The sequence below is a fragment of the Populus trichocarpa genome, chromosome 7 (assembly GCF_000002775.5).
Source record: "Populus trichocarpa isolate Nisqually-1 chromosome 7, P.trichocarpa_v4.1, whole genome shotgun sequence".
Classification (NCBI taxonomy): domain Eukaryota; kingdom Viridiplantae; phylum Streptophyta; class Magnoliopsida; order Malpighiales; family Salicaceae; genus Populus; species Populus trichocarpa.
In genome coordinates this window covers 4,358,438-4,383,936 of record NC_037291.2, presented here as the reverse complement: position 1 = coordinate 4,383,936, position 25,499 = coordinate 4,358,438, and the positions used below count along the sequence as shown (strand labels likewise).

At 33.0% G+C, this 25,499-nt stretch overlaps 1 protein-coding gene and 1 long non-coding RNA gene across 2 annotated transcripts; both read right to left on the bottom strand.

The window, feature by feature from the left end:
* Positions 1 to 551: 551 nt before the first annotated feature.
* Positions 552 to 7,704, bottom strand: LOC7462594 (beta-1,4-xylosyltransferase IRX14). Its single transcript, XM_002310673.4, has 3 exons — positions 6,764 to 7,704; positions 6,078 to 6,647; positions 552 to 1,249 (listed from the first exon to the last, which is right to left on the bottom strand). The coding sequence occupies exons 1-3, from the start codon at positions 7,489 to 7,491 to the stop codon at positions 1,015 to 1,017; spliced, it is 1,533 nt and encodes a 510-aa protein (XP_002310709.2). The 5' UTR covers positions 7,492 to 7,704; the 3' UTR covers positions 552 to 1,014.
* On the bottom strand, positions 552 to 11,890 carry LOC127905534 (uncharacterized). Its single transcript, XR_008059684.1, has 2 exons — positions 11,661 to 11,890; positions 552 to 901 (listed from the first exon to the last, which is right to left on the bottom strand). It is a non-coding gene; the product is annotated as an uncharacterized LOC127905534 (long non-coding RNA).
* Between the last annotated feature and the right edge of the window lie 13,609 nt (positions 11,891 to 25,499).

The following is a 25,499-nucleotide window of genomic DNA, read 5'->3' as shown; positions in this document are numbered from 1 at the left end:
GAAACCATGTCTCGTAGAGATAGGAGTAAGATGACGCCTTATGGCTGTTTCGTGGGTCGTTTTTGGTCACTAGAAATACAAGACCAAACCGAGTCCTTCGGTTGGCAATTACAAGTACTGTTCGTTAGTTTTCTCTACCCTAAAAATCAGTTGAAAGCAGTTGAACATGCAAGGAGAAATTCAAGTCTTTTTTGTCATCACAAATTATGTTTTTTTTATTATTATTAACTTAAATGTCCGGACCAGCTTGCACGCATCTCAACTAATCTCACGAATCCTAAGTTAACAATCATACAAGTGTTCAGTAGTCCTGAAATTTATAAGACTCGAATTGATAACTTCTAAGAAGCAAACTTAAAATATAACCAGTTGAACTATAACTCTTGTGTTTTTGCTCCCTCGCCTAAAGATTTTTAACTGTAGACATGGAATCTTGACCATTCCTTTGTAATGTAGGTCAAGATTATGTTTCATATTGGACAACCAATTTTAGATTTGGCCAAAATCTCCAAGGTTCACTCTTTTTGTATCAATCCAGACAAAATGGAAGAAGCACATCACAATCATCATCATCATGCTTGCAAGAAATTAAAAAATTTATTACAATGAGGTACATTTTTACTGAATCCAGCAGCTAAACAGACTCTAGATTCCTATTTAGAAGATTATGTATGAAATTTGACGCTTATCAGATACAAGAACCTGGTGTTTCTTGGCAGCAGAGGCAAGGAGACTGTGATGACATACCTTATCCATAGAATATCAACAAATCAACCCCAACATATAGAAAAGAAAAGGAAAAAAATAAAAGAAGCAAAACAATGGTGGATTCAAGCTCCGACAAACATTTTCAACTGGCCTGGCTTTAATGAATTTCTTTTCAGATGTACTTGCCACCCACCTGGTAATTAAGATCGTGTGCTTTTTGCTTTATCAATAAAATATCTTCATCCTGAAGGCCAGCAGTGTCAAATTCACAAGGCAGTATCTCTTATGTGTGCTTACGCTACCATTTCAATTTTGTTCAGAATGCCTTGCAGAAACCTGTGTCTCCGCCAACACTGCTTCATGCTTTCTCTTACTTCTTGAACTGCGTTTTGATCTGGGTGATCGAGTCTTTGAAGAACGCTTAGCAGTCTGTTCTTGGTTAACTGATATCTTTTCATTGGAAGGCAGTTCAGGAGGGGCATCAGGCCATGGTGTTCGCTTCGATGGCACAGTAATTTCCAAAGGTGGGTCAATTATCCACCTGTAAGCAGACAGCAGTAGAGTTAAGCTTTTAAGAAATTAACCTAGTTTCCGAAACTGGTAAGAGAATACAATATGGGGTGAGAAACTATTTAGCATTCCCAAGATTATATTCCATGATAAATAAATAAATATTCAGGATGTTTTTTGATATGAGCTGAGAACAAGGCACCTGATTCAGCCTTTATATTTCAAAGAAACACATGCCAACCACCGGTAAAATATTCAATATTTAAAGAATTAAACAGTTGTAGAAACAAGGTTAGTTAAGTTCCTTCTCTAGCTCATGGTAAACCCAGTTAGGTTTGTCAATACCTGAGTTTTGCGCACAAAACATGAGATAATAAGAAGTTTAGGAAGGATTTTCAGTTAAACAACTACAATTCTCTAGAATTTTACAGCAAATCAAATGCTAGTTAGTTGTGAAGCAAGAATGAAAATTTCAAAGAATATGTTGCGCAGCAAATCATGACTTGATAAGAAATTTAGCAAATAACTTAGTTAAACAACTACCATTTCTTTAAGATTTTACAGCAAATTAAATACTAGTTAGTTATGAAGCAGCCACTGAAGAATTCAAAGAATATGTTGGGATGTTTGCTCTGCACCAAAGGAAGTGATGTGTGTGTTGTTGTTGTTGCCATTATTGTTAATATTGTCTATATAAACATATTTACTATATGTAAATACGGGCTAGTTACAAAGCTGGCCCCAAACTAATGTAATGATATCAATTATTCCTTCCATAGGCAATTTTAGCAAAAACAGTACTGGTAGGAATGTAACTGATTTCACAATATTGGTTGGGTGACTTATTTACAATTAGATCCATGTAAGGAAACATGTAACAGGTAAGGTCAGTAAACCCAGGTATGTTGAGCTTGTTTGACAACTAGTAAAATAAGATTGACAATGAAGCATATACCTCCATTTAAATTAGACTATAAAGGGCCATGTCAGGATGGCCTCAGTAATGAAATGGCGATGCAAGGCCTTGACTGGTATCAGTAAGACTCTAAGACCATACTTAGTGACACCCAGCCAGGTAAACACACATCACTAGGGCCGAAGTATTTCTATGAAAAACCCATACTAATCTTGTAAGCCTAAACTAATGGGATATAGGTAAAGGAAGGAGAAGTTTTCAACATAAAGAGTATATGCCGATTATAAAAAGCCTGTCTACAAAATAATTGAGGCAGGTTTGTGCAGCTCCTAGAATGCCTAGTATAATGGGATTTGGATCAATAGACACATGCAATAGTGTTTGACGTCTCTAGTGCCCTAGGTCCCTTAAGAATGAAGAAAGGTCAGTGTCAGGCTTCTCAAAAATATATTATGTACAATGAAGAAAGGCTAAATTCTCTTGAGTGTTTCTCAAGTTATCACCAACTACTATTAATCTCTAAGTGAGCCCAGGTACCACCAATCTCTTTCAGTAGCAATAAAAGATGAATGTGATCCATTTCATCAACATTTAACAGCACAATCATTCTAAAGCCTATACTTCAGACATCTAGTTGTTCACATTTTCGAGTAGCCTTGAGTCCATATTTTTTCACCAAAAGATGAATACTACTCCCTACCTCTCACAAAGAGTGTCCTGTTTGACTTCACACGCATTTTAAACCAAAAGATGAATACTACTCCCTCCCTCACAAAGAGTGTCCTGTTTGACTTTACACACATTTTAAGAAAACTCATTAAGCACAGTTCCAGCTCATTTTTCCCACAACTGCCCCTTTATTCTTTCAGTAAGAAATGGTTATATTTGGAACTTTAAGGGGTATATTAGGAAAAAAGTGATTGGTTCTTTAACTAGATATGTATTTTGGAATAACTTGAAATAGTATGATGGACACTCTTTGCCGGACAAAGAGAATGATGAATCAACTACATTGTGGGTGCACAAAATTAACCAACTAGAAAATACAAAAACCGGACTATAACAATAGGGAGTTCATGAAATCATGAAATAATTGCAATATCGTACTAATGGAACAACGCATCTGTAAGCATTACTTAGTTAAATTAAATTTGAATAGAAATAAACCAACAAATTGTAATACCCTAATTAAATCTGCATAGAAATCAACCAACAAATTGTAATACCCTAACCCAAATATTTTTAGGCTAGAGTATTATAAGAACTAAATATACATATAATTTTATCTTGGACTTAGTGTGTGTGTGTGTGTGTGTGTGTAAAAGGTAGCCCATTTAATCCTATATTTATGTAAAAGAAAAGATGGAATCATAGAGTTTATTTACCCTAGTTTTACAAACTTTACAGTCTAGAGAAAACATATCCTCAAAGTCACTTGTTCTTCTATAGGTGCAAAGAATATTGAACCAGATTGACATTAAAGGATTGAAGTTTCATTTTATTTTTCTTGATTTCAAGGTAAGAAATATGAATCTCTTTTTTTTATAAAGATTTTGGATTGATTAAGGTTTTTTTCTATATGAAAGGAGTATAAAATTAAGAAATTTAAGTGGTATTTGTATGAATGACCAAATACAATAAGTATGATAGATTTTATGATATTGTAAGATTGATTAAGCGTGCTTAATTATTAGGTTAACAATTAGTGCTTAATTATTAGGTTAACAATTAGGTACAAATGTGAGAAATTGTCAGTTCAATTGTTTGACACAAGCTTCTGTTCGACCCAAAAACTGTATTGAATAGATGCAATTTTTTACCCAAATTTTATACATAAGAAAAGCTTATTCTGTCTAGTTTCTAACCATAAATGGTGCATTAATCCGATTTTTGTACAAATAGTTATGGTAAAAATAGTTAAGGAAGTGCAGGTTGTCTGACAATAACCTCGAGGAATGATTTTGGAGCTTATTATAAATTCTATTTAAAGGAATTATTAGGTGAATTATATATGAATGGAAACAATTAAGACTAGTTTACAATCCAAAAAGCAAAATGAAATTCTAGATTTTCTAGGAGTTATGGTCAATTTATTAGGCAATGTGTAGTTGACATTTTATTATAATCAAGTGTTGGAGGGATTTTAATGGATTATATGCTTGTGAATAGGTTGTTAGAGTTGAGATTTTGTACTTCGGTTGTTTAAGCAATGGAGGTAAATTAAATCTTCACACAATCTATTATTTTTAAACATAATAAATATTTTTCTTAAATGTGCATTTCTCCTCGACTATATGTATTACATTCTTTAAAAAAAGATCAAGCACATGCAATGTTCAAATTAAATTTCTTGTATGTGATATTTGTGAATGCATGGTATAGAATTTTTGTAAGAATGTTTTATAAACTATATCTAATGAAAGAAAGTGTTTTGGAATGGAATTGTAAATGGCTTCTTAATGGTTCTCAAATGGCTATGAATAAAGTAATGGCCTCTAGTGAGTGGGGTAATCAACACTACAACTAGTTTTAATGTTCCACCAATGGGTTATAATAATTATCAATGACCCTTGCCTACGGGTTACAATAGTGGTTAGTAATAGTCGACTAATGGCCTGATCACAGGTATAATATGGCGATAGTAACTTGATCTGAGAGTAAAGTCATGCTTATGGAATTGAATGCCAAGTAAAAGCATGTATTGATGACTTGTTTTATGGTGTGTTTTATGAACTATGAACTATTAACTATTAACTTTTTTTTTAATTATTTTAAGTTGTTGTTTCATTATTGTCAATCATGTGTGTGTGTGTGTGTGTGTGGAGCTTTACTTTCTAAATTGTTGTTAGCTTACCCCCTTCTTTTCCCTCTCTGGATAGGTAGAGGATTAAAGTGAGTTTCGAGCTATGGATTTTACATTGCCGATTTAAGTTGTTAGCTGAGCTATGGAGTTTACATTACCAATTTAAGTTGTTAGCTGAGCTGAAGGATTTTTGTTTAATGAAGGATATATTTTTTCTTGTTAGACATTCATTGTTAATAGTTTTAAAGACTTGTAATAAAAAAAAAATTCAAGTACTTTCTCTTCAGTAGGATTTTATCATGTTTCAGACTTCATATTGTTAAGTGATCATTTTGAAATGCAGATATTTAAGACTTTTTGGTTTAGCATTTGTGGTTTTTGGTGAACCTTGTAAGTTAACCTTTGTATTATCTAGTGTGGAATGCTAAATGATACAGGCGTGTCTATGCTCAATTTTAGGGGTATGACACAAATAGCAGCATGCCAAATTGACACAATAACCAGGAGGAGAATTTTTCAGCCAGGGGCCATTCTTCTTTTCTGTTTTCTACACAATGTCATATACTATATATAGCACAGGTCCAAGAACCAAAAACAGCCTGCCTAAGATGCATACGTTCAAGGCATGTCAACAGTTGTTGTGGGGGATGTGAGTCCCAAATCATCAATATTTCAAAACATCCCTGCCTACCTGAAGTAGTAGAAGGATATGTTCCATTTATAATTATGTTTCAATACAATGTCACGAGTTGGGTGGCATAAATTGGCAGACAATTTACTTTACAGAATTTCTTTAGGTTTCTCTTTCTTTTCTTCTTTAATTTTTTTTTTTTTTTTTTGGAAACTATCCTTACCAGCTATGACACTTGAGGTGTAACTTGTTGACTAACTGTAGCCCAAAATTACACAGGAGCAGCACAATAGAAGTTCACACAAAAATTCTAATGTACGCCCTCCTATGATTTAACTTCCTGGACCTCACTGTCTACAAATTTGTGAAATTAGACACTGAACAATTAAAATGAATAGACAATGCTAAAGATAACCGCAAACTTATTCCAATTGATATTATCTAGTCAAGACAGGCAGCCCATCGCAATACTGAAAAAATCGGCAATATAAAGAATAAGAAAAACTCACCCTGGAGGGAATTTGCTATCAGCACGAGCCTCAACACGGAGCCACCAGAGCAAAACTTGTCGCCCACAGCTCCCAAGTGGCTCCACCATGGAAGGATCCTTCAGCAGAGCTAAAGGATTCTCTATATTCTCATCAACCAAATCCATATCCTTAACCCATTCTGGTTTATCTTCAGCTTCCTTCCAAAGAAGCCTCGAATTCAACATAAACCCAGCCCACTCCAGCTTCCTAGGCAACACCGTAGCCCTATCATCAATATATACCGCACTCTTTCCCTCATACGGTAACGAATTAAACGTATGCCAACCAACCAATTTGTTTGAAGCATTACAAGCCGGACCCTGAACAGGCACTACTGGATTAGGCAAATTTTCTTCCGCCTCCTTGTCAACCATAGCAGCAGCAGCAGTTAATAACGTCTCATCAGCACCACCTGAATGAACAAGAATCCCAACTGAAACCGCACCAAACCACTTCACATTTTGTATCTCATCAAACAGCTCCATACTATGCATATTACTATCATCCGCAAACATCACTATTCCATCCATCTTCTCCTCTCTCACAACTCTGTTCCACAGCAACCAAAATTTACATTAAAATAAATAAAATAGTAAATCCATTATTTTTAATCAGCAATTCAGTTCAATTTAAAGTTGACTGCGAAAAAAAAAAAAAAACTTAACCTCAAAGCGCGAAGCCGCATTTTAGTCTCCAATCTGTGCCTTCCTTCCCAAGAATTTGGCATTTTCTGATTAAATCCAATATGAAGAGTCTTAACGCCGGATTTGGCAATAATCAATGCTGTTTCATTGGTGACCCCACCGGCCTCCACCACGATCCAGACGACGTCGTAGGGGAGCAACATCAGAGAATGCATAACACCAGTCATATGTAAAGTCTGGAAAGTCCGCACGTAAGTAGGCGTGACTACGATAAGACTCCTAGGACTCTTCACACCGAATTGATTACTCTGCTCTCTTTGAACTCTCTCTATTATCTGATGCGCTTTTATTACTTCACTCGGGTTCGGGTGCGGCCATGGCCGGATCCGGATCCCGTGCCGCCCGACAACAACTCTCGAACTCACCGTTTTGTTAATCACCGGAAGATCATTAGCACTATTGGTTAAGGGATTGGAAATGTCGGATGTTTTGCTGAGAGGGTGAAACGGTGTCGTTACATAGAGAGTTGTGGTCGTGGAGGTAGAGAAGAGGAAGAAGAAAACGAGACGAGAGAAGCGAAAGCCGAGGACGAGACTGATGAGACAACAAATGCCATGTAAAAAGAGCCAGAAAATAGTGGCTGGTGATTTGATTGTGTTGTCCGGTGATGAGTCTAACGGCGCAGATGATCCTCTGAAACTGCCGCTTCGGCGGTTGTTGTAGCTCTGCTGTAGCAAGGAGAATTTCATTTTTCGTGGCTCTCTTTCTCTCTCTAAAGTGGTAGAGTTTAGTTTAGAGATAGAAAGTGGGGGATTTGTGAGATGAGAAGGAAAGGAGAGGTATTTGTTGAGTTTGTTTGAAGCTTGTTAAGGTGTGCTTAGGAAGAAGACGAAGTAGAAGAGAGATTTCTTTGAATTGAAATTGAAGAAAGAATTTGTCGGTTGGTTTTGATTTTTTATTATTATTACTATTATTATTTTTTATTATTGTTGTTGCGCTGCTGCTGTTTTGATACCTAAAGACAGCGAGTGGACACTGATGAGAAGAAAGGGGGGGCGTTCATGATTAGGGGCCAGGTGGATTAGTTAATTGTTTCGTTTAGGACAATTGATTATTTTTTGGCTTAATTTTTGGGATCCAGTAAATACTACTCCTATCTGTTTTACATTTACTTATTTCTTTTTTTATTTTTTACTTACTTAATTTGTAGCACTAACTGATTATTTTCACTAAAAATAATTTTATGTAAACATCTAATTAAATAAATTAAAATCATCTATATTAATAAATAAATAAAATATTATTAACGATAAACTAAATATGTATCTGAAAAAGTCAAAAAACGAATTTAGATCAAAATATTTGATATCACAACATGGTTCATTTACACGATTGTAATTAATGACTCTATTATTAAAATTATTTTTTATTTAATTAAATGATGGTAGAAATAAAAACATATAAAATTGATTGAATAAAATCAAAGAAAAAAAATATCTCGCAATATTGCACTTATTAGAAATTTTATCCAAGAATAAATAATTTTTTATTTTAAAAATAAAGTTTAATTATATAAAACATAAAAATTTATAAATGAATTAGAAAAATCTATTAAAAAATAAAATACAAACAAAATACTTAAAAAACAACCACAATTTTTTTATAAAAAATACTAAATACAAAATAAAAAATTAGAGATAAGAGATATTAATTTAAATATAAATTAAGAAAACATTTAGAAAAAATACATGTAAAAAAGCATGATTTAAAAAAAAAACCAAAATTACCAAAACAAAACAGAAAGAGTTAAGATATCACCGGGCATGGCCCATTTAAAAGGGCTTGCGCACGGGCTTGCAAAGGCAAGCCTAAACATGGGCCTTTTTTTTTTAAATATAATTGGGGCTAACGACACCAATGCTTTTTTGAAAAAAATTAAGTGTGATACCTGACTTAGCCCAGTTGACCGTTGTGGTAACTGGAAAATCAAGATTGGATTTTTTTACCCTAAAAATTATTCAATTCATTTTTGACAAAAAAAAAACACCTAGACAAACCTATAGGAATCTTGATAAATCCATCATTAGACTTAAAAACCCAAAAAAAAAAATCTAAAAAACCGAAACAAAATTATTCTCAAGCTCATATATGTTTTTTTAGGTACTCAAGGTAAAAAATAAAAATAAACACCTAAGTTGAATTTCTTTCGTCAAATGAAATTATTTGACACAAAAATCGATTATTTTAGTAGCTTGAATCGATGTCAATGATAATTTTATCTCAACACCGCCTAAATCTAGGGATCTCTCCCTCTCTCCCCTCTCAAATTAGGAACTAAAAAATAATAAAAATAAATTTTTATACTAAATTTGAATTGAAAAAACATTGAGGAACTGAATATGTATAATTTGTAAAGTTTGAGGATTAATTAAACTTTTTGTATGAACTTTGAGACCATCACTCATTTATGGCGTCTTTTCTTTTTTGGTCCCTTGTCTTTTAATCTTGTCATTGGTCAACAAATTTGATTGAATTGTCCTTGAATTTGGCCTCAAAAGGATGTGATTGCACAAAAAAAAAATTAATGATCAAATTGAAAAAAATAAAATTTTAAATGATGGGTCCATAATAAAATGTGAGAGGATGAACAATGTATACGTGTAGAATGTTGTGGCCATATCTTTTAGATTTTTACTAGATATTTGATATGTACTTCTTCGCGGATCGGATAGCTTTTTTTAAAAAAAATATGCAAGCTTTTTAAATGCGTTTTTTTAAGACAAAAATCCTAATTATAAATAAAAAAAAGTATATGCATGTATTTAATTAAATAAATCAAGAACTATTTGTGCCAATTAAAAAAAATGTTAATGTGTCTACATGACAAATTATTTTTCTAATGCAAATAAACTAACATGTAGGTATTATTAATATGTTTTTGTGACAGGGAGTAAAAAACATAATTGTGCATCAAAAAGTCAATACTTATATATAATAAAATATATTAAAAATCATATGCGTTAATAAAAATTTATAAGATCTCAAGCTTATTTTTAATGTAGTAAAAAAATGGTACAATGTTGAAAAATTATAAAAAATAAAATAAAATAAAATTTTTAAAAATAAAGATAAGAAAAAAATAGTGATAAATAAATCAAGTATAAAATGATAAAAATATCAAATATAAAGAGAAACAAATATAAAAAAGCTTGTTTTCTCTAAAGAAACCACTGAAAATTACAGATTTACTACCATAATAGTAAAAAATTGAAGAAAAATCCAATTATGACATTTCTACGGTGAAAAAACATTTATAAAATAAAATAAAATAAAAAAATTAAAATTAATATTAATTTTCTAATCTTGGACAGTCAATTTCCTATTGATTTTTACTCGAGGTTCGTTGGAATCCAGTTAGGTCAACGGTCAGTAGGGAAGGTGAGCCGTCAGATTAAAATTGGTAAGCATGTGGAAAAGGTCATGGAGACACAGGGTTTCTATCCAGTGCGAAAGCCACCACCTGCAACTCACCGAATAATGTTCAAAAGCAAGTTTTGTATGGTACGATGAAATGGGTCGTCACTTTCAGATGTTGTGATTTTCTATGGACCATTACAAATTATAATTACTCCTGATATTTCTGGTGCATGAGCCTTTTATAGGATAAAAAATATATGTAATTGAATATTAAATATTTTTAAATAATATATATTTATAATGCCATTATTCTTCCATATAGAATAGTCATTAAAGGATAAAGTATTTAGTTGCCCAAATTTGGACTTATTATTCAGCGATAAAACAAAACATAAATCTAAAATTATTTTCCCATGATTATTTTGTAAAAATAATACATTAATATAATTTTTTTATTTTTTTAAAATTATTTTTTACATCAAAACAATCTAAAAACATACAAAATTAATCTTAAATAAAATAAAATAAAATAAAATATCATTTGCAAACGCTATTATTTCAGACCAAAAAGAAATCAAAGATCCTTATTGGGACCAAAAGGCGGCTTCCTTGGTGGAGTACGAAGGAGATAAAAGGGTAGTTGGGTTGGTTATGAAGGTTGCTTAGCTTTACATCATCTAAATTCGTTTGTTTTCTTGGCAGTTTCACAACTCGTCTACGCCTTTTTAGAGCGGTGTTTTACACAAATCTAGCCCTCTTCACTATTTGATAGCTATATGTCTTCGAATTAAGGTTGTGAAAAAGAAAATACATATGATTAATTGAGTATTATTTAAAAGTATTTTAATAGTTAACTAAAAGGGATGATTAAACAAATTACAAGAGATGTGGTTGTGATGTTCATATCCATTAATTGAATAATTGTCATTCCCAAAGGAAAAAAAAAGGTTACTTGGACACAAAAACAGGGAAGCACCAACTTCTTGATAGAAGGGTACCATCTATCTGAATTTATTTTTTATTTTTTTCATTTGTATATAAACTTTCTTGCTGGCTTGTTTGGTGTCGTGGTTAGCAGGGTCAAGCAAGGCAAATAACAACATTCTAATGATTTTGCAGCTTGTACAAAACCAAACCTTTTCTTGTACAAGCATATCACAATCATTGTCATCATGCTTGCAAGAAATGAAAAAAATTATTACAATAAGGTTCATTTTTACTGAATCCAGCAGCTAAACAGACTCTAGATTCCTATTTAGAAGATTATGTATGAAATTTGACGCTTATCAGATACAAGAACCTGGTGTTTCCTAGCAGCAGAGGCAAGGAGACTGTGATGACATACCTTATCCATAGAATATCAACAAATCAACCCCAACATATAGAAAAGAAAAGGAAAAAAAAATAAAAGAAGCAAAACAATGGTGGATTCAAGCTCCGACAAACATTTTCAACTGGCCTGGCTTTAATGAATTTCTTTTCAGATGTACTTGCCACTCACCTGGTAATTAAGATCGTGTGCTTTTTGCTTTATCAATAAAATATCTTCATCCTGAAGGCCAGCAATGTCAAATTCACAAGGCAGTATCTCTGATGTGTGCTCCAGCTACCATTTTAGTTTTGTTCAGAATGCCTTGCAGAAACCTGTGTCTCTACCAACACTACTTCATGCTTTATCTTACTTCTTGAACTGTGTTTTCATCTGGGTGATCGAGTCTTTGAAGAACGCTTAGCAGTGTATTCTTGCTTAGCTGATATCTTTTCATTGGAAGGCAGTTCAGGAGGGGTATCGGGCTATGGTGTTCGATTCGATGGCATAGTAATTTCCAAAAGTGGGCCAATTATCCACCTGTAAGCAGACAACAGTAGAGTTAAGCTTCTAGGAAACTAACCCAGTTTCCAAAACTGGAAAGAGAATACAATATAGGGTGAGAAACTATTTAGCATTCCTAAGATTATATTCCATGATAAAAAAAAGGGAGCAAACTAGTAGGCACTTACTAATACCTGATACAGAAGCTTTAGCAACATGAAATTGTTTGCTTATGGAGATTTTGCAAAAACTCAAATGGTGGGGATAAGTATAAAGCTACAAATGAGTACCAAGAAAGGACTACTTAAATTTTAAGATCTCTTCTTCAAGTAGCCAAGCATTGTCGTTCTCGAGAAATGAGTTGGGCTCATGCAAACACTCCAGTGGATGGGAACAAGCTAGTATTGAATTAAAAGAAGCATTCTTATTTTATTAAAACAAATAAGACAGATTACAGCTAGTGGTACAATAATCATCAAAAGTTTCCTATTGACACGAGGGCACAAGTGCTTGAGAACTTGGGTATCATCACATAAAGAAATATTATTGATGTTTTATGTGGGGCTTCAATTTGATATGAGCTGAGAATAGGGCACCTGATTCAGCCTTTATATTTCAAAGAAACACATGCCAACCACCAGCAAAATATTCAATATTTAAAGAACAAAACAGTTGTTGAAACAAGGTTAGTTAAGTTCCTTCTCTAGCTCATGGAAAACCTAGTTAGGTTTGTCAATACCTGAGTTTTGCATACAAAACATGAGATAATAAGAATTTTAGGAAAGATATTCAGCTAAACAACTACAATTCTCTAGAATTTTACAGCAAATCAAATGCTAGTTAGTTGTGAGACAAGACTAAAAATTTCAAAGAACATGTTACGCAGCAAATCATGATTTGATAAGAAATTTAGCAAATAACTTAGTTAAACAACTACCATTTCTTTAGGATTTTACAGCAAATTAAATACTAGCTAGTTATGAAGCAACCACTGAAGATTTCAAAGAATATGTTGGGATGTTTGCTCTGCATCAAAGGAAGTGATGTGTGTGTTGTTGCTGTTGCCATTATTGTTAATATTGTCTTTATAAACATATTTACTATATGTATATATAGTCTAGTTACAAAGTTGGCCCCAAACTAATGTAATGATATCAATTATTCCTTCCATAGGCAAGTTTAACAAAAAAAAGATACTGGTAGGAATATAACTGATTTCACAATATTGGTTGGGTGATATATTTACAATTAGATCCATATAAGTAAACATATAACGGGTAAGGTTACTAAACCAGGTATGTTGAGCTTGTTTGACAACTAGTAAAATAAGGTTGACAATGAAGCATAACCTCCATTTAAATTGGGGACTATAAAAGGCCATGTCAGTATGGCCTCAGCAATAAAATTGCAATGCAAGGCCCAGAATGGTATCAGTAAGAGTCTAAAACCATACTTAGTGACACCCAGCCAGGTAAACACACATCACTAGGGCCGAAGTATTTCTATGGAAAACCCATACTAACTTGTAAGCCTAAACTAATGGGATATAGGTAAAGGAAGGAGAAGTTTTCAATATAAAAAGCATATGTTGATTATGAATAGCTTGTCTACAAAATAAATGAGGCAGGTTTGTACAGCTCCTAGAATGCCTAGGATAATGGGATTTGGATCAATAGACACATTTAACAGTGTTTGACATCTCTAGTGCCCTAGGTCTCTTAAGAATAAAGAAAGGTGAGTGTAAGGCTTCTTAAAAATATATTCAGTACAATAAAGAAATGTTAAATTCTCTTGAGTGTTTCTCAAGTTCTCACCAACTACCATTAACCTCTAAGTGAGCCCAGGTACCAACAATCTCTTTCAATAGCAATAAAAGATGAATGTGATCCATTTCATCAACATTTAACAAAACAATCATTCTAAAGCCTATACTTCAGACATCTAGTTGTTCACATTTTCCAATAGCCTTGAGTCTATATTTTTTCACCAAAAGATGAATACTACTCCCTCCCTCTCACAAAGAGTGTCCTGTTTGACTTCACACATATTTTAAGAAAACTCAATAAACACAGTTCCAGCTCATTTTTCCCACAACTGCCCTTTTATTCTTTCAGTAAGAAATGATTATATTTGGAACTTTAAGGAGTGTACTATGAAAAAAGTGATTGGTTCTTTAACTAGATATGTATTTTGGAATAACTTAAAATAGTATGATGGACACTCTTTGCCGGATAAAGAGAATAACTATAACAATAGATTTTATTGCCTGACAATGGAATAACTACATTGTGGATGCACAGAATTAACCAACTAGAAAATACAAATTCCGGACTATAACAATAAGGAGTTCATGAAATCATGAAATAATTGCAATATCGTACTCTAATAGAACAACGCATCTATAAGCATTAATTAGTTAAATTAAATTTGAATAGAAATAAACCAACAAATTGTAATACCCTAATTAAATTTGCATAGAAATCAACCAACAAATTGTAATACCCTAACCCAAATATTTTTAGGCTAGAGTATTTTAAGAACTAAATTTACATATAATTTTATATTGGACTTGGTGTATGTGTGTGTGTGTCTATATATATATATATAAAGTAGGCCCATATAGTCCTATATTTATATAAAAGAAAAGATGGAATCATAGAGTTTATTTACCCTAGTTTTACAAACTTTAAAAAATTATTTTTTACATTAAAACAATCTAAAAACATACAAAATTAATCTTAAACAAAAAAAATATATGATAAAACATCATTTGCAAACGCTATTATTTCAGATAAAAAAGAAATCAAAGATCCTTATTGGGACCAAAAGGCGGCTTCCTTGGTGGAGTACGAAGGAGATAAAAGGGTAGTTGGGTTGGTTATGAAGGTTGCTTAGCTTTACATCACCTAAATTCGTTTGTTTTCTTGGCAGTTTCGCAACCCGTCTATGCCTTTTTAGAGCGGTGTTTTACACAAATCTAGCCTCCTCGCTATTTGAGAGCTATATGTCTTAGATTTAAGGCTGTGAAAAAGAAAATACATATGATTAATTAAGTATTATTTAAAAGTATTTTAATAGTTGACTAAAAGGGATGATTAAACAAATTACAAGAGATTTGGTTGTGATGTTCATATCCATTAATTGAATAATTGTCATTCCTAAAGGGGGAAAAAAAAGGTTACTTGGACACAAAGATAGGGAAGCACCAACTTCTTGATAGAATGGTACCATCTGTCTGAATTTTTATTTGTTTTTTTTTCATTTGTATATAAACTCTCTTGCTGGCTTGTCTGGTGTCGTGGTTAGCAGGATCAAGCAAGGCAAAGAACAACATTCCAATGATTTTGCAGCCTGTACAAAACCAAACCTTTTCTTGTACAAGCATATCACGGTTTTAATTTTTATTAATTAAGGTTTTCATCTATTTATAATGTCATAAGCAAGTGACTCGATTGATATATGTTGACATTTAAGCTTTATATATTATAAGAAACTAGTGTAACTCTAGTATGCCACATCATCAATTAAACCAAGAAACATGTATTGTATTAATAAAAAAACTAAGAGAGGTGGCAAAATCATTGTACACACATTAACAAATTACTGTGATGCCAGTAGATATAAAAATTTATAAATTCATACTCAAATTGATTTTTTTAGAAAACCTAAGATCGTGTTTGTAATTAGTCATAGTAGTTCAATGAAGAACCAAAAAATTTGAACAAATCCTCACACACACAATGTTAATTGTTGAAACCAAAGTTTGTAAAAAAAAAAACCTAAATACAATCTAAATAACTATATTTATAATAGATAAACATCCTAAACAATTCTAAAAAATAGTAAAAGAGTTCTAAATAAAATAGAAAAAATAATTCTAAATTAACTAGGAAACTAATATAATTCTTGCATAGTAGCTTCTGAACCTTATCGCAAGGCCTTTTTGATGTCCGATTTCTCTAAATATTTAATCCAATATAAAACAAGACCTCTGAAAACTTCTTGTAAACTTTCAAATTGAGTCAATAATATGATAAAAAATTATGCTTGGTAGAGTAAAACCATTTATTAGAAAAAATAAATCCAAAATCGCCTTTAATGCTTAACTTAATTATCCCACTATTGCGAAATAATTAAGCCCATGTTGTAGATGGATAATACTCCTTTTATAGATATATTAGATTGACCAAGATCTGATCATCACTTGTTAAAGATGTAGGCTCTTTAAAATTCACCTTGACGTAAATACTCTAAATAAACCCATTGAATGCATCTTTGAACTTCTTTACCCTTGATCTCATAAGTGGCCTAATTGGAACTTGCAATGGATCTTTTGGTGTAGTCTTGATTGTATCATCCTTTATCTCCTCAAAAACATTTCTCCATGAATCATCACTTACATCAAACAATGAGAGATCGAAAATATTGAAAATAGCACTAACATCATACTCGCCTAGTAGGTCTACTTTATAGACATTATCATTAATTCTTTCAAGGATTTGAAATGGTCCATCTTCTCTTAGCATCAACTTAGATCTACTTTGTTTAGAAAATCTCTCTTTTTGCATATGCACCTAAACCCAATTACTTGGTTAAAAAATAACTCTTTTGTCTCCTTTTATTAGCTTTGAATGCATATTGTTCATATATATATATTCTGCCTCATATTCTCATGAAGAGCCTTTATTACCTGTCTTTTTCTATTGCGATTAGTACTAGCACTTTCATCAATAAGTAAAGGAAATAAACCTAAAAGAGTCGAATGATTAAAGTTATAGATAATTTTAAAAGGAGAATGATTAGTAGTAAAATATACATTCATATTATAAACAAATTCAATAAATGATAGATAGTTTTTCTAATTTTTCAAAAAAAATTGAATGATAGTTCTTAAAAATATAGTTAAAGTCATATTTAACTACTTTAGTTTGACCATCTATTTATGAATGATAAGTAGTAGAAAATAACAATTTTGTTTCTAATTTACCCCCCATAAAACCTTTCAAAAATAGTTAAGAGATTTAACATCATGATCAGATATAATGCTCTCAGGTACTCTATAGAGCTGAACTATCTTCCAAAAGAATAAGTTTATTATGTTAGTTGCATTATCAATTTTATGACAATATATAAAATATGTTATCTTATAAAACTTATCTACAATTACAAAAATAGAATCCCTATTCCTTTTTTACTTAGGCAAACCTAGCACAAAATTCATAGATGTATCAACCCAAGGTTTATTATACACTAGTAAAGGAGTATATAAATCATGAGGCAATACTTTAGACTTAGTTTGTCTACATGTTTATACATTTATCACAAATTCCTTACACATCTCTTTTCATCTTAGGCCAATAAAAGTTCTCATGCAAAACATCTAAAGTCTTAACAGCCCCAAAGTATCCCATTAATCCGTCCCCATGAACTCCACAAACTAGTAATTCACGTATATAATAATTAAACACACAATCTTTTTTCCATGCAAAAGTCATATTTTTTCAGATTAACATATAAACAATCTTTTTGCAGAACAACCAATACATTTTTTAAATATTTAACATGCTCTTTTATATTCTTGTTATAAATTTAAACATCATCAAAATAAACCACAAAAAACTTACATGTAAAATTCACAAAACATGGTTCATTAATCTTATTTAAGTGCTATTTTTTTCTTACTAATGTTAATAATTGTACTCATTATACATGAAAGCTTTGATGCATCACAAATTTGACTCTCTTCATTTTTCTCATTGCCTTTTATTATACTGTCAAAACTCATTTTAATCAAACTATTAAGCAAGTTAAATGTAACAATGGATATGAATTGACTTTTAACAATATGAAATATTTTTTAAAAAATAATCATGGCATACTAAATCAGTTACCATATATTTATATTCCATAATAAAATAAGATTGTTGAATGTACACATCAATATCTTTTAAAGATAACATGATCTTTATTTTTTATTTGGTTTACCTATAAAATTTTAAGGAGAATGTGTTCTTGTTGGGTTCTTGAATATCATACACGCGACAAAAACTATGAAACAAAATCGAAAGTCCCTAAGATCTCGTTAAATAGATCTAGAGTTTTTTAAGGATTTATTACCTGAAAATCTGATCTTTTTCAGCTTTGGATAATTCTTTAAAGGTCGGGTTATCGCAAACTATAAGCCGTGCAATTGTAAATCCCTATTTAAGAGAGATAGATTGCTTTGTCTAACAAACAATCATTAAAAAATAAAAGGTGTAGCTTACTACTTATAGGAAAATCTAAAAAACTTTATAAATTGGCAAAATATCAATTTGCCCCCTGAATAATATCCATATATTAATTTAGAAAAATTTTAGAAATTAACTCAATCAAGTCCTTGATTTTTCTAGGTCTAGAACTATAATCCTTGTATTAATTATATTCTAGTTCTTAATTTTTAAAATATATTTTAATCAAGTCATACTTAATTAAAAACATTCCAGTTTAATTTCTAACTAATGGTTCTTAATGTGTGTGACCCATTAGGTTCCTAATATGTTGGCCCAAATATAAATTATAATTCTAATTAAATAAAATTAAATAATTTAATTTATTATCAATTAAACAATTGATTAATTTATAATTGAAGATCATGTGCATCGTCTAGCAATGTGTCTTGATCCCCCAAATATTAGAAAAAGTTATTAATGATTTGACTTAACCTTTCAGTGACCGGTTTCTTAGTGTAATTAATATCTTTTCATAAATAATGTTACGATTTAACATTAAAGCATGAAATATGTTTACCATGTTAAATCATACATAATAGTCATTGATCATTTGAATAAGGTTTGAAACTCTTTTCATATCTCATTCCACATTGGCCAAGGATTTCTCAGTCAATACTATTTGAGAATAGATGAAATATTTTTCCTAATTCACCCAGAGTGATAAATCATCTCTTGATCACTCAAGTACATTTATATAGTTAATGTTATACTCAATTTCTACCATTTCGTTACCTTGATTAAAATAACATGTAACGGGATTAAAACATAACATTCTTTATATAAGATGACTTAGTGATCTTAAGTCTAATGATAAGTTACATAACCATCATGTGAGTCTTTCCATAGACATAGATGATTGTCACATATGGATCTCATGCACCTACACATTAGTTCTAAGTATTCCTTATACCTCAACTTATGAGAACAATTGTTTCATTTCATAAAGAAAAGAACATAATACGTATCAGTTTTTATAACTCTAATCCATGTTCAGTATTTAAGAGAGAATCGACCAGGAATATTTTAAGAACAACGCTTTGATGCAATATAAATCTCATAAATATAATAATTTTATAATTTTCTTTACAAAGTATTTTTGTCCCATATATTTTACTTTTACTCTAGATTCATTAATCTAATATTACATGAATATTAACAATAAATTAAACTTTTATTAATAATAAATATATTTTTACAAAAATATAATAATGTCATATGTAACTAATCATTTGGCTATAGAGTATATTAAATTAATTGTTCTTACTACCACATATTTAATCAATCATACACCATCTCCTTTACTTGAAGGAAAATATCCTTATAAAGTTTTATTTTTCAAACCTTTTTCATATTCTCATTTAAAAGGTTTTGGATGTCTTTATTATACCTATAATATAACAAAGTTGAGGGATTTTATAGTGGTCTCAACAAGATCAATGACCACCCTCAACACCTTTAAGATTTTATTTACAAGTTGTCTAAAACCACTAAGCCACTTTATTGTAGTTCCAATATAGTTTTCTTAGGTATACCATATTTCTTTAATGCTTTCTTATTATATTATCTATTATTTCTCTCTACCTTTGTTGTTGCCATCTCTAAATATGATGAGCCTATAACCTATGCACATGTTGTTTAAGATCAAAGATGACAAGATGCAAGGCCCCCAAAAATTGCAACACTAAGCATAATAATACTTTGATCTTGGAAAAACTTCTTCTTGTTAAAAAACTCATGTATTATATATATATATACACACACATTAAAGATATAGATAAAACTTGTTGTGATGCAATTTTAGGTTAACATTCTACTACATAATGACAATATTACATTGTATTGTGTGTGTTGCGGGATAAAAAACATTATTTGATAATTAATTGGTTATTGAAATATAATTATAAATGTTTAAAGTAACTAAATAGTAGTTGTTTGAATTTTACCGTTTTCATTAGTGAGATTGGTAATATACTATAAATATCTTAATAGATATATGTCATTTATACTAAATTAAAGAATAAATTATGATAATCCCTCTTGATATATTATGAAATTACAATGACCACCCAAAAGTTTGAGAATTTTACAAAACCCCTTTATACCCAAAATGCCTTTAATGTTAAGAGAATTATTAAAAACTATAAGGGGTATTTTGGATAAAAGGGTTTTTTTTTTATAATATTCACTTGGACTTAAAAGAGGTTTTGTAATATTTTTGAACTTTTAAGTATGATTGTAATTTCGTGATAGCATAGAAGGTTTTTTTTGTAATTTCCTTATATTAAATCATTTATAACTTTTTAAACTTATATGGCATGTGTATATATTTGTTTGTCATTTTTTTATAGTAATTCATATTAAAAAAACAAAATAAAAACAAAATGTTAAATCCGGTTATATATGTTAAGTCCCAACACAGATAATGAATTGTTAAGAAAGATAATGCACTGTTTTCTCTTCTGGTGAAAAAGTACCTTTGTTCTAAAATAATAATTGCTTACATTGATAATCATTGTGGTTGCTTAAATAGCAAGACCACGTACAAATAGAAACTAAATATAACTGCATGAAAGAAAAGTAACGAAAATAATGCAAGTACTGCCATCACACTTGCACGTAAATGCTTCCCACGTATACTACGTTCAACTGCCAGCAATGTGCCTTACGTGCATGCATGCTGCATGCACGATTATTTACGTGCTGTAGACATCCCAAAATACTTGGGATTTGGCTTAAGGCCTCTCTCTGAACGTCGTGGCCTATCAATACCGGCCCCATTAAGTGGAACCTTGTCCTCAAGGTTCAGAGTTGGGAACAACTCTTGTAACTGAGTTGTGGGTTCCCACGTGGCGTCCTCTACGGGCATATGTTTCCATTGAAGTAAGCTTTCAGCAACAAGATGTCGTCCCTGTTTGTGCTAACGACAATCCAAAATAGTCTGCGGTTCAAGAAGGAGCTCGCCGTCATCTGTAACAGGTGGTATGTCGACTGACCTTGGTTCAACAATGCCTTCTTTGGTCTGGTAACGTTTTAGCAGTGAGACATGAAACACTGGATGAATACGTGCTTCTACTGGTAACTGTAAACGGTAGGTGACCTATCCGATTTTGTCTACAATTTGATATGGCCTATAATAACGAGTAGTAAGCTTCTGATGGACCCGCTTGAAGACTGTTTGTTAGCGATATGGATGTAGTTTGAGAAGCACCCAGTCACCGATTTGAAACATTATATCCCTTCGCTTTTGGTCGGCCATCTGTTTCATGCGATTCCTTGATTTTGCTAAGTTATCCTTCAATTGGCGAAGCAGTTCATCGCGGTTCTGGAGCTGTTGGTCAACTGCACTCACTGACGTCAGACCTTCTTTGTATACTGGAATAGATTGTGGTAAGCATCCATACAACGCTTGAAATGGTGTTATGCCAGTTGAAATATGGTAGGTGGTATTATACCAGTACTCCGCCCAAGGTAAATATGAACACCACTGTGTTGGCCACTGATGAACGAAACATCTTAAATATTGCTCAACGCATCGATTGATGACCTCTGTCTGTCTATACGTCTGCAGGTGGTATGCTGAACTGAGCCGAAGTTTGGTACCTGACATTTTGAAAAACTCTTGCTAGAAGTGACTGATGAAAATGGGATCCTGATCATTAACAATGGATTTGGGCATTCCATAGAGTTTGATAACGCCATCAACAAATTTTTCTGCCATATTTTTTGCAGTAAACGGGTGGCGTAAAGTGAGAAAATGGGCAAACTTACTAAGTCTGTCAACAATCACCATGATGGTATCCCTGCCTTGCGAGACTGGCAATCCTTCAATAAAATCTAAGGTGATATCGTCCCATACTTAACATGGAATTGGCAGTGGTTGAAGAAGTCCAGCAGGAGCCAATGTCTCTGTTTTTTTCTTTTGGCAAATCTCGCACTCTTTGACATATGTTTGCAATGCTTTATGCATGCCAGGCCAATAGAACTGTTGGCCAAGCTTTTTAAATATACGTAAAACTCATGAATGATTGCCCACCTTGGTGTCATGCATTTCATGTAGCAGTGTAGCTCGTAATGTGGCATCGTTCGGGACGACGACCCTTTCCTTGTACAGTAATAGTCCGTTACGCCAGGTAAATGAACTGTCAGGTTGTGCATTAGCTATACGACCCATTGACTGAATGTATGGGTCTTGCTGTGAGGCTATTTTAATTTTTTGCCATAAACTAACCTGCGAAGTAAAAATGTGATGAAGAATTGGACTACCTTGTTTCCTGGATAGAGCATCTGCAGTCGAGTTTTCACGGCCCGGACGATAGATGATTTCATAGTCGTAACCCAATAGCTTAGCAACCTATTTTTGCTGTTTTGGAGTTGTTATTCTCTGTTCCACAAAATACTTGAGACTACGTTGATCGATCTGAATGTAGAATTTATTGCCGAGAAGATATGGACGCCACAACCTTATAGCCTCTAAGATCGCCAACATTTCCTTAGCATATGTCGACCATGATTTCTTGGTTATTCCAAGAGCCCTGCTAATGTACGCCACCAGTTTGCCTTGTTGAGTGAGGACTGCACCAATGCCATCTCCAGATGCATCGGTTTCAATAGTGAAGGCTTCATTGAAATTAGGCATGACCAATATGGGAATGGTTATCATGGCCTGTTTGAGAGCGAGGAAAGCGGCTTCAGCTGCATCATGCCATCCAAATTGATTCTTTTTTAGCAGATTGGTGAGAGGTTGAGCAATATTGCTATAATTCTGAACGAACTTCCTATAATATCCTGTCAAACCAAGAAATCCATGTAATTTTGAAATGTTAGTACGGCGTGACCAAGCTACCATAGCTGCAATCTTACTATCATCCACTTTGATGCCGTGATTGGTAATAATATGTCTCAGATATTCTAGTTCTTGCTGCTCGAAAGCACACTTGCTTTTCTTGACAAAGAATTGATGTTGTCTTATTATTTCAAATGTTTGTTGCACATGCATTAAATGTTTGTCCCAGTCAGAACTATATATCAAGATGTCATAAAAAAACCAATATAAATTTGCGAAGATGATGACGGAATATTGAGTTCATGATAGCCTGGGATGTAGAAGGCGCATTACATAAGCCAAATGGCATGACCAAGTATTCATAATGTCCATCATGAGTTCGGAAGGCAGTTTTATGGACATTTTGTGGATTTACTCATACCTAGTGATAACCTGCTCTCAAATCCAACTTTGTAAAGTAAGAAGCTCCGTATAATTCATCCAACATATCCTCGACTGTTGGAATTGGGAAGCGATCTTTAACAGTTGCAGCATTGAGAGCGCAATAATCAATACAAAAACTATAGTTCCCATCTTTTTTCTTCACTAATAAAATAGGTGAGGAAAAGGGACTTGTACTTGAACGAATAAGCCATGTTGTCAACATACCTTGGACCTATTTCTCAATCTCATTCTTCTGATAGTGTGCGTACTTATATGGCCGAACATTAACCGGTTTAGTCCCTTCTTTCAGAGTAATTATGTGGTCAACCTCCCTTGTTGGTGGTAAGCTGGAAGGATCGGTGAATATATCTAAAAATGCTTGTAATAATTCCTTCATGCTTGGATGAATGTTTCCTTCTGTTTCTGTTTGGGCAACTTGGAAACATAAGGCAAACAATGTTTGGCCTGGCTGAGTCGTCCTAGACAACTCCTGTAGTGATGCTTCCTTGATGTCTTGTCTATCAATGCCGATTAATCACCTAGGTTGATTCTCCCATAAGAATTCCATTGTCAGCCGTTTCCAATCACAAATCACAGAACCCAGTAACTCAAGCCATTGAATTCCCAACACTACGTTTAACCCTATGAGTGGTAAAGAGTAAAGAGTTAATGAAAAAACAATGCCCTGGAGATCCACTGGTACCTCCTCAAACCGCCCCCGACATTTGAGACTTTCACCATTAACAACATGTACTGTGAAGGTTTCTGTAGGCACCACTGGTAATCGTAATAGGTTAGCAGTTCGCTCACTAATGAAGTTGTGAGTTGAACCACTATCTATCAATATAATGACGTTGCAAGAGCCAATCATAGCTGTTATTCGCATGGTCTTGGGCGCTGTCCATCTTGATAATGCATGCAACGTAATTGATGGTCCAGTAAGCTCCTCATACTTCTCCTGGTTTAGTTGTTCTTCAAGATCATTGTCACATAAGAGAGTATCACTGTCATTGCAACCTTCCAACATAAGTATGCGTGACCCCTGACACTTGTGTCCTGCAGTAAATCGTTCATTACAATTGAAACATAAATTTTGGGCTCTCCTCCGCTGCATTTCTTCCCATGAGAGTCGTCTGATAGGATTGGCAGGGGTTGGCTGTGTTGCTTGGTTGCCAGGCGGAAGAGCTAGAGGTGCTCGCACTGATGTAACAAGTCTGATAAACCTTCTTTGGCGGGTAAATTGATCATCTGTCATCCATGCTAAGCTGATGGCTTCCTTTAAAGTCTGTGGTTTGAACATTCGGATCCCATCTGAAATGTCTCTTTTTAATCCACCCATAAATGTTCCCACAAGAGCTCTCTGTGTCCAACCTCGTACACGATTGCCCAAGCGTTCAAATTCTCGTTGATAGTCACGCAATGATCCTTCCTGTCGTATCCTTGAAAAAGCTTCATCAAAATCTTCACATTTGGAAGGGCCAAATCGAGCCCAAAGTTCACCTTCAAAATTAATCCACGAAAGAACACGCCCTTCCTCTTGAAATGTCCTGCGGATCCATTGCCACCACTGGTTGGCCTCTCCTTCCAAGTGGTAGGAAGCCAAAGAAACCTTCTGCATTTCGGGGGTATTTTGGAAGTCAAAGAACTGGTTCACCCTATTGAACCACTCCGTTAGATCATCTCTAGAAAAACGAGGGAATTCAAGCTTTGCTGTTTTAGAAGAGACAATAAGTCGTCCTGCATTGTGACCTTCACGGTGTGGATTACCTTGATTTGGAGATCCTTAGTCTGCAAGGAGTACATCAGAGAGACGGTTAAGAGTTCCTTCCAAATGATGCAGTTTGTCTATCATGCCAAGCTCCATCCGATGTAGCCCATTTTGCACTTCACCAAGCCCTGCCTCCAACTGCTCAATACGCTCTTTATTGGTTCTGATAAAATAATAACCAAGCTCTGATACCAATGTTAAGTCCCAACACAGATAATGAATTGTTAAGAAAGATAATGCACTGTTTTCTCTTCTGGTGAGACAGTACCTTTGTTCTAAAA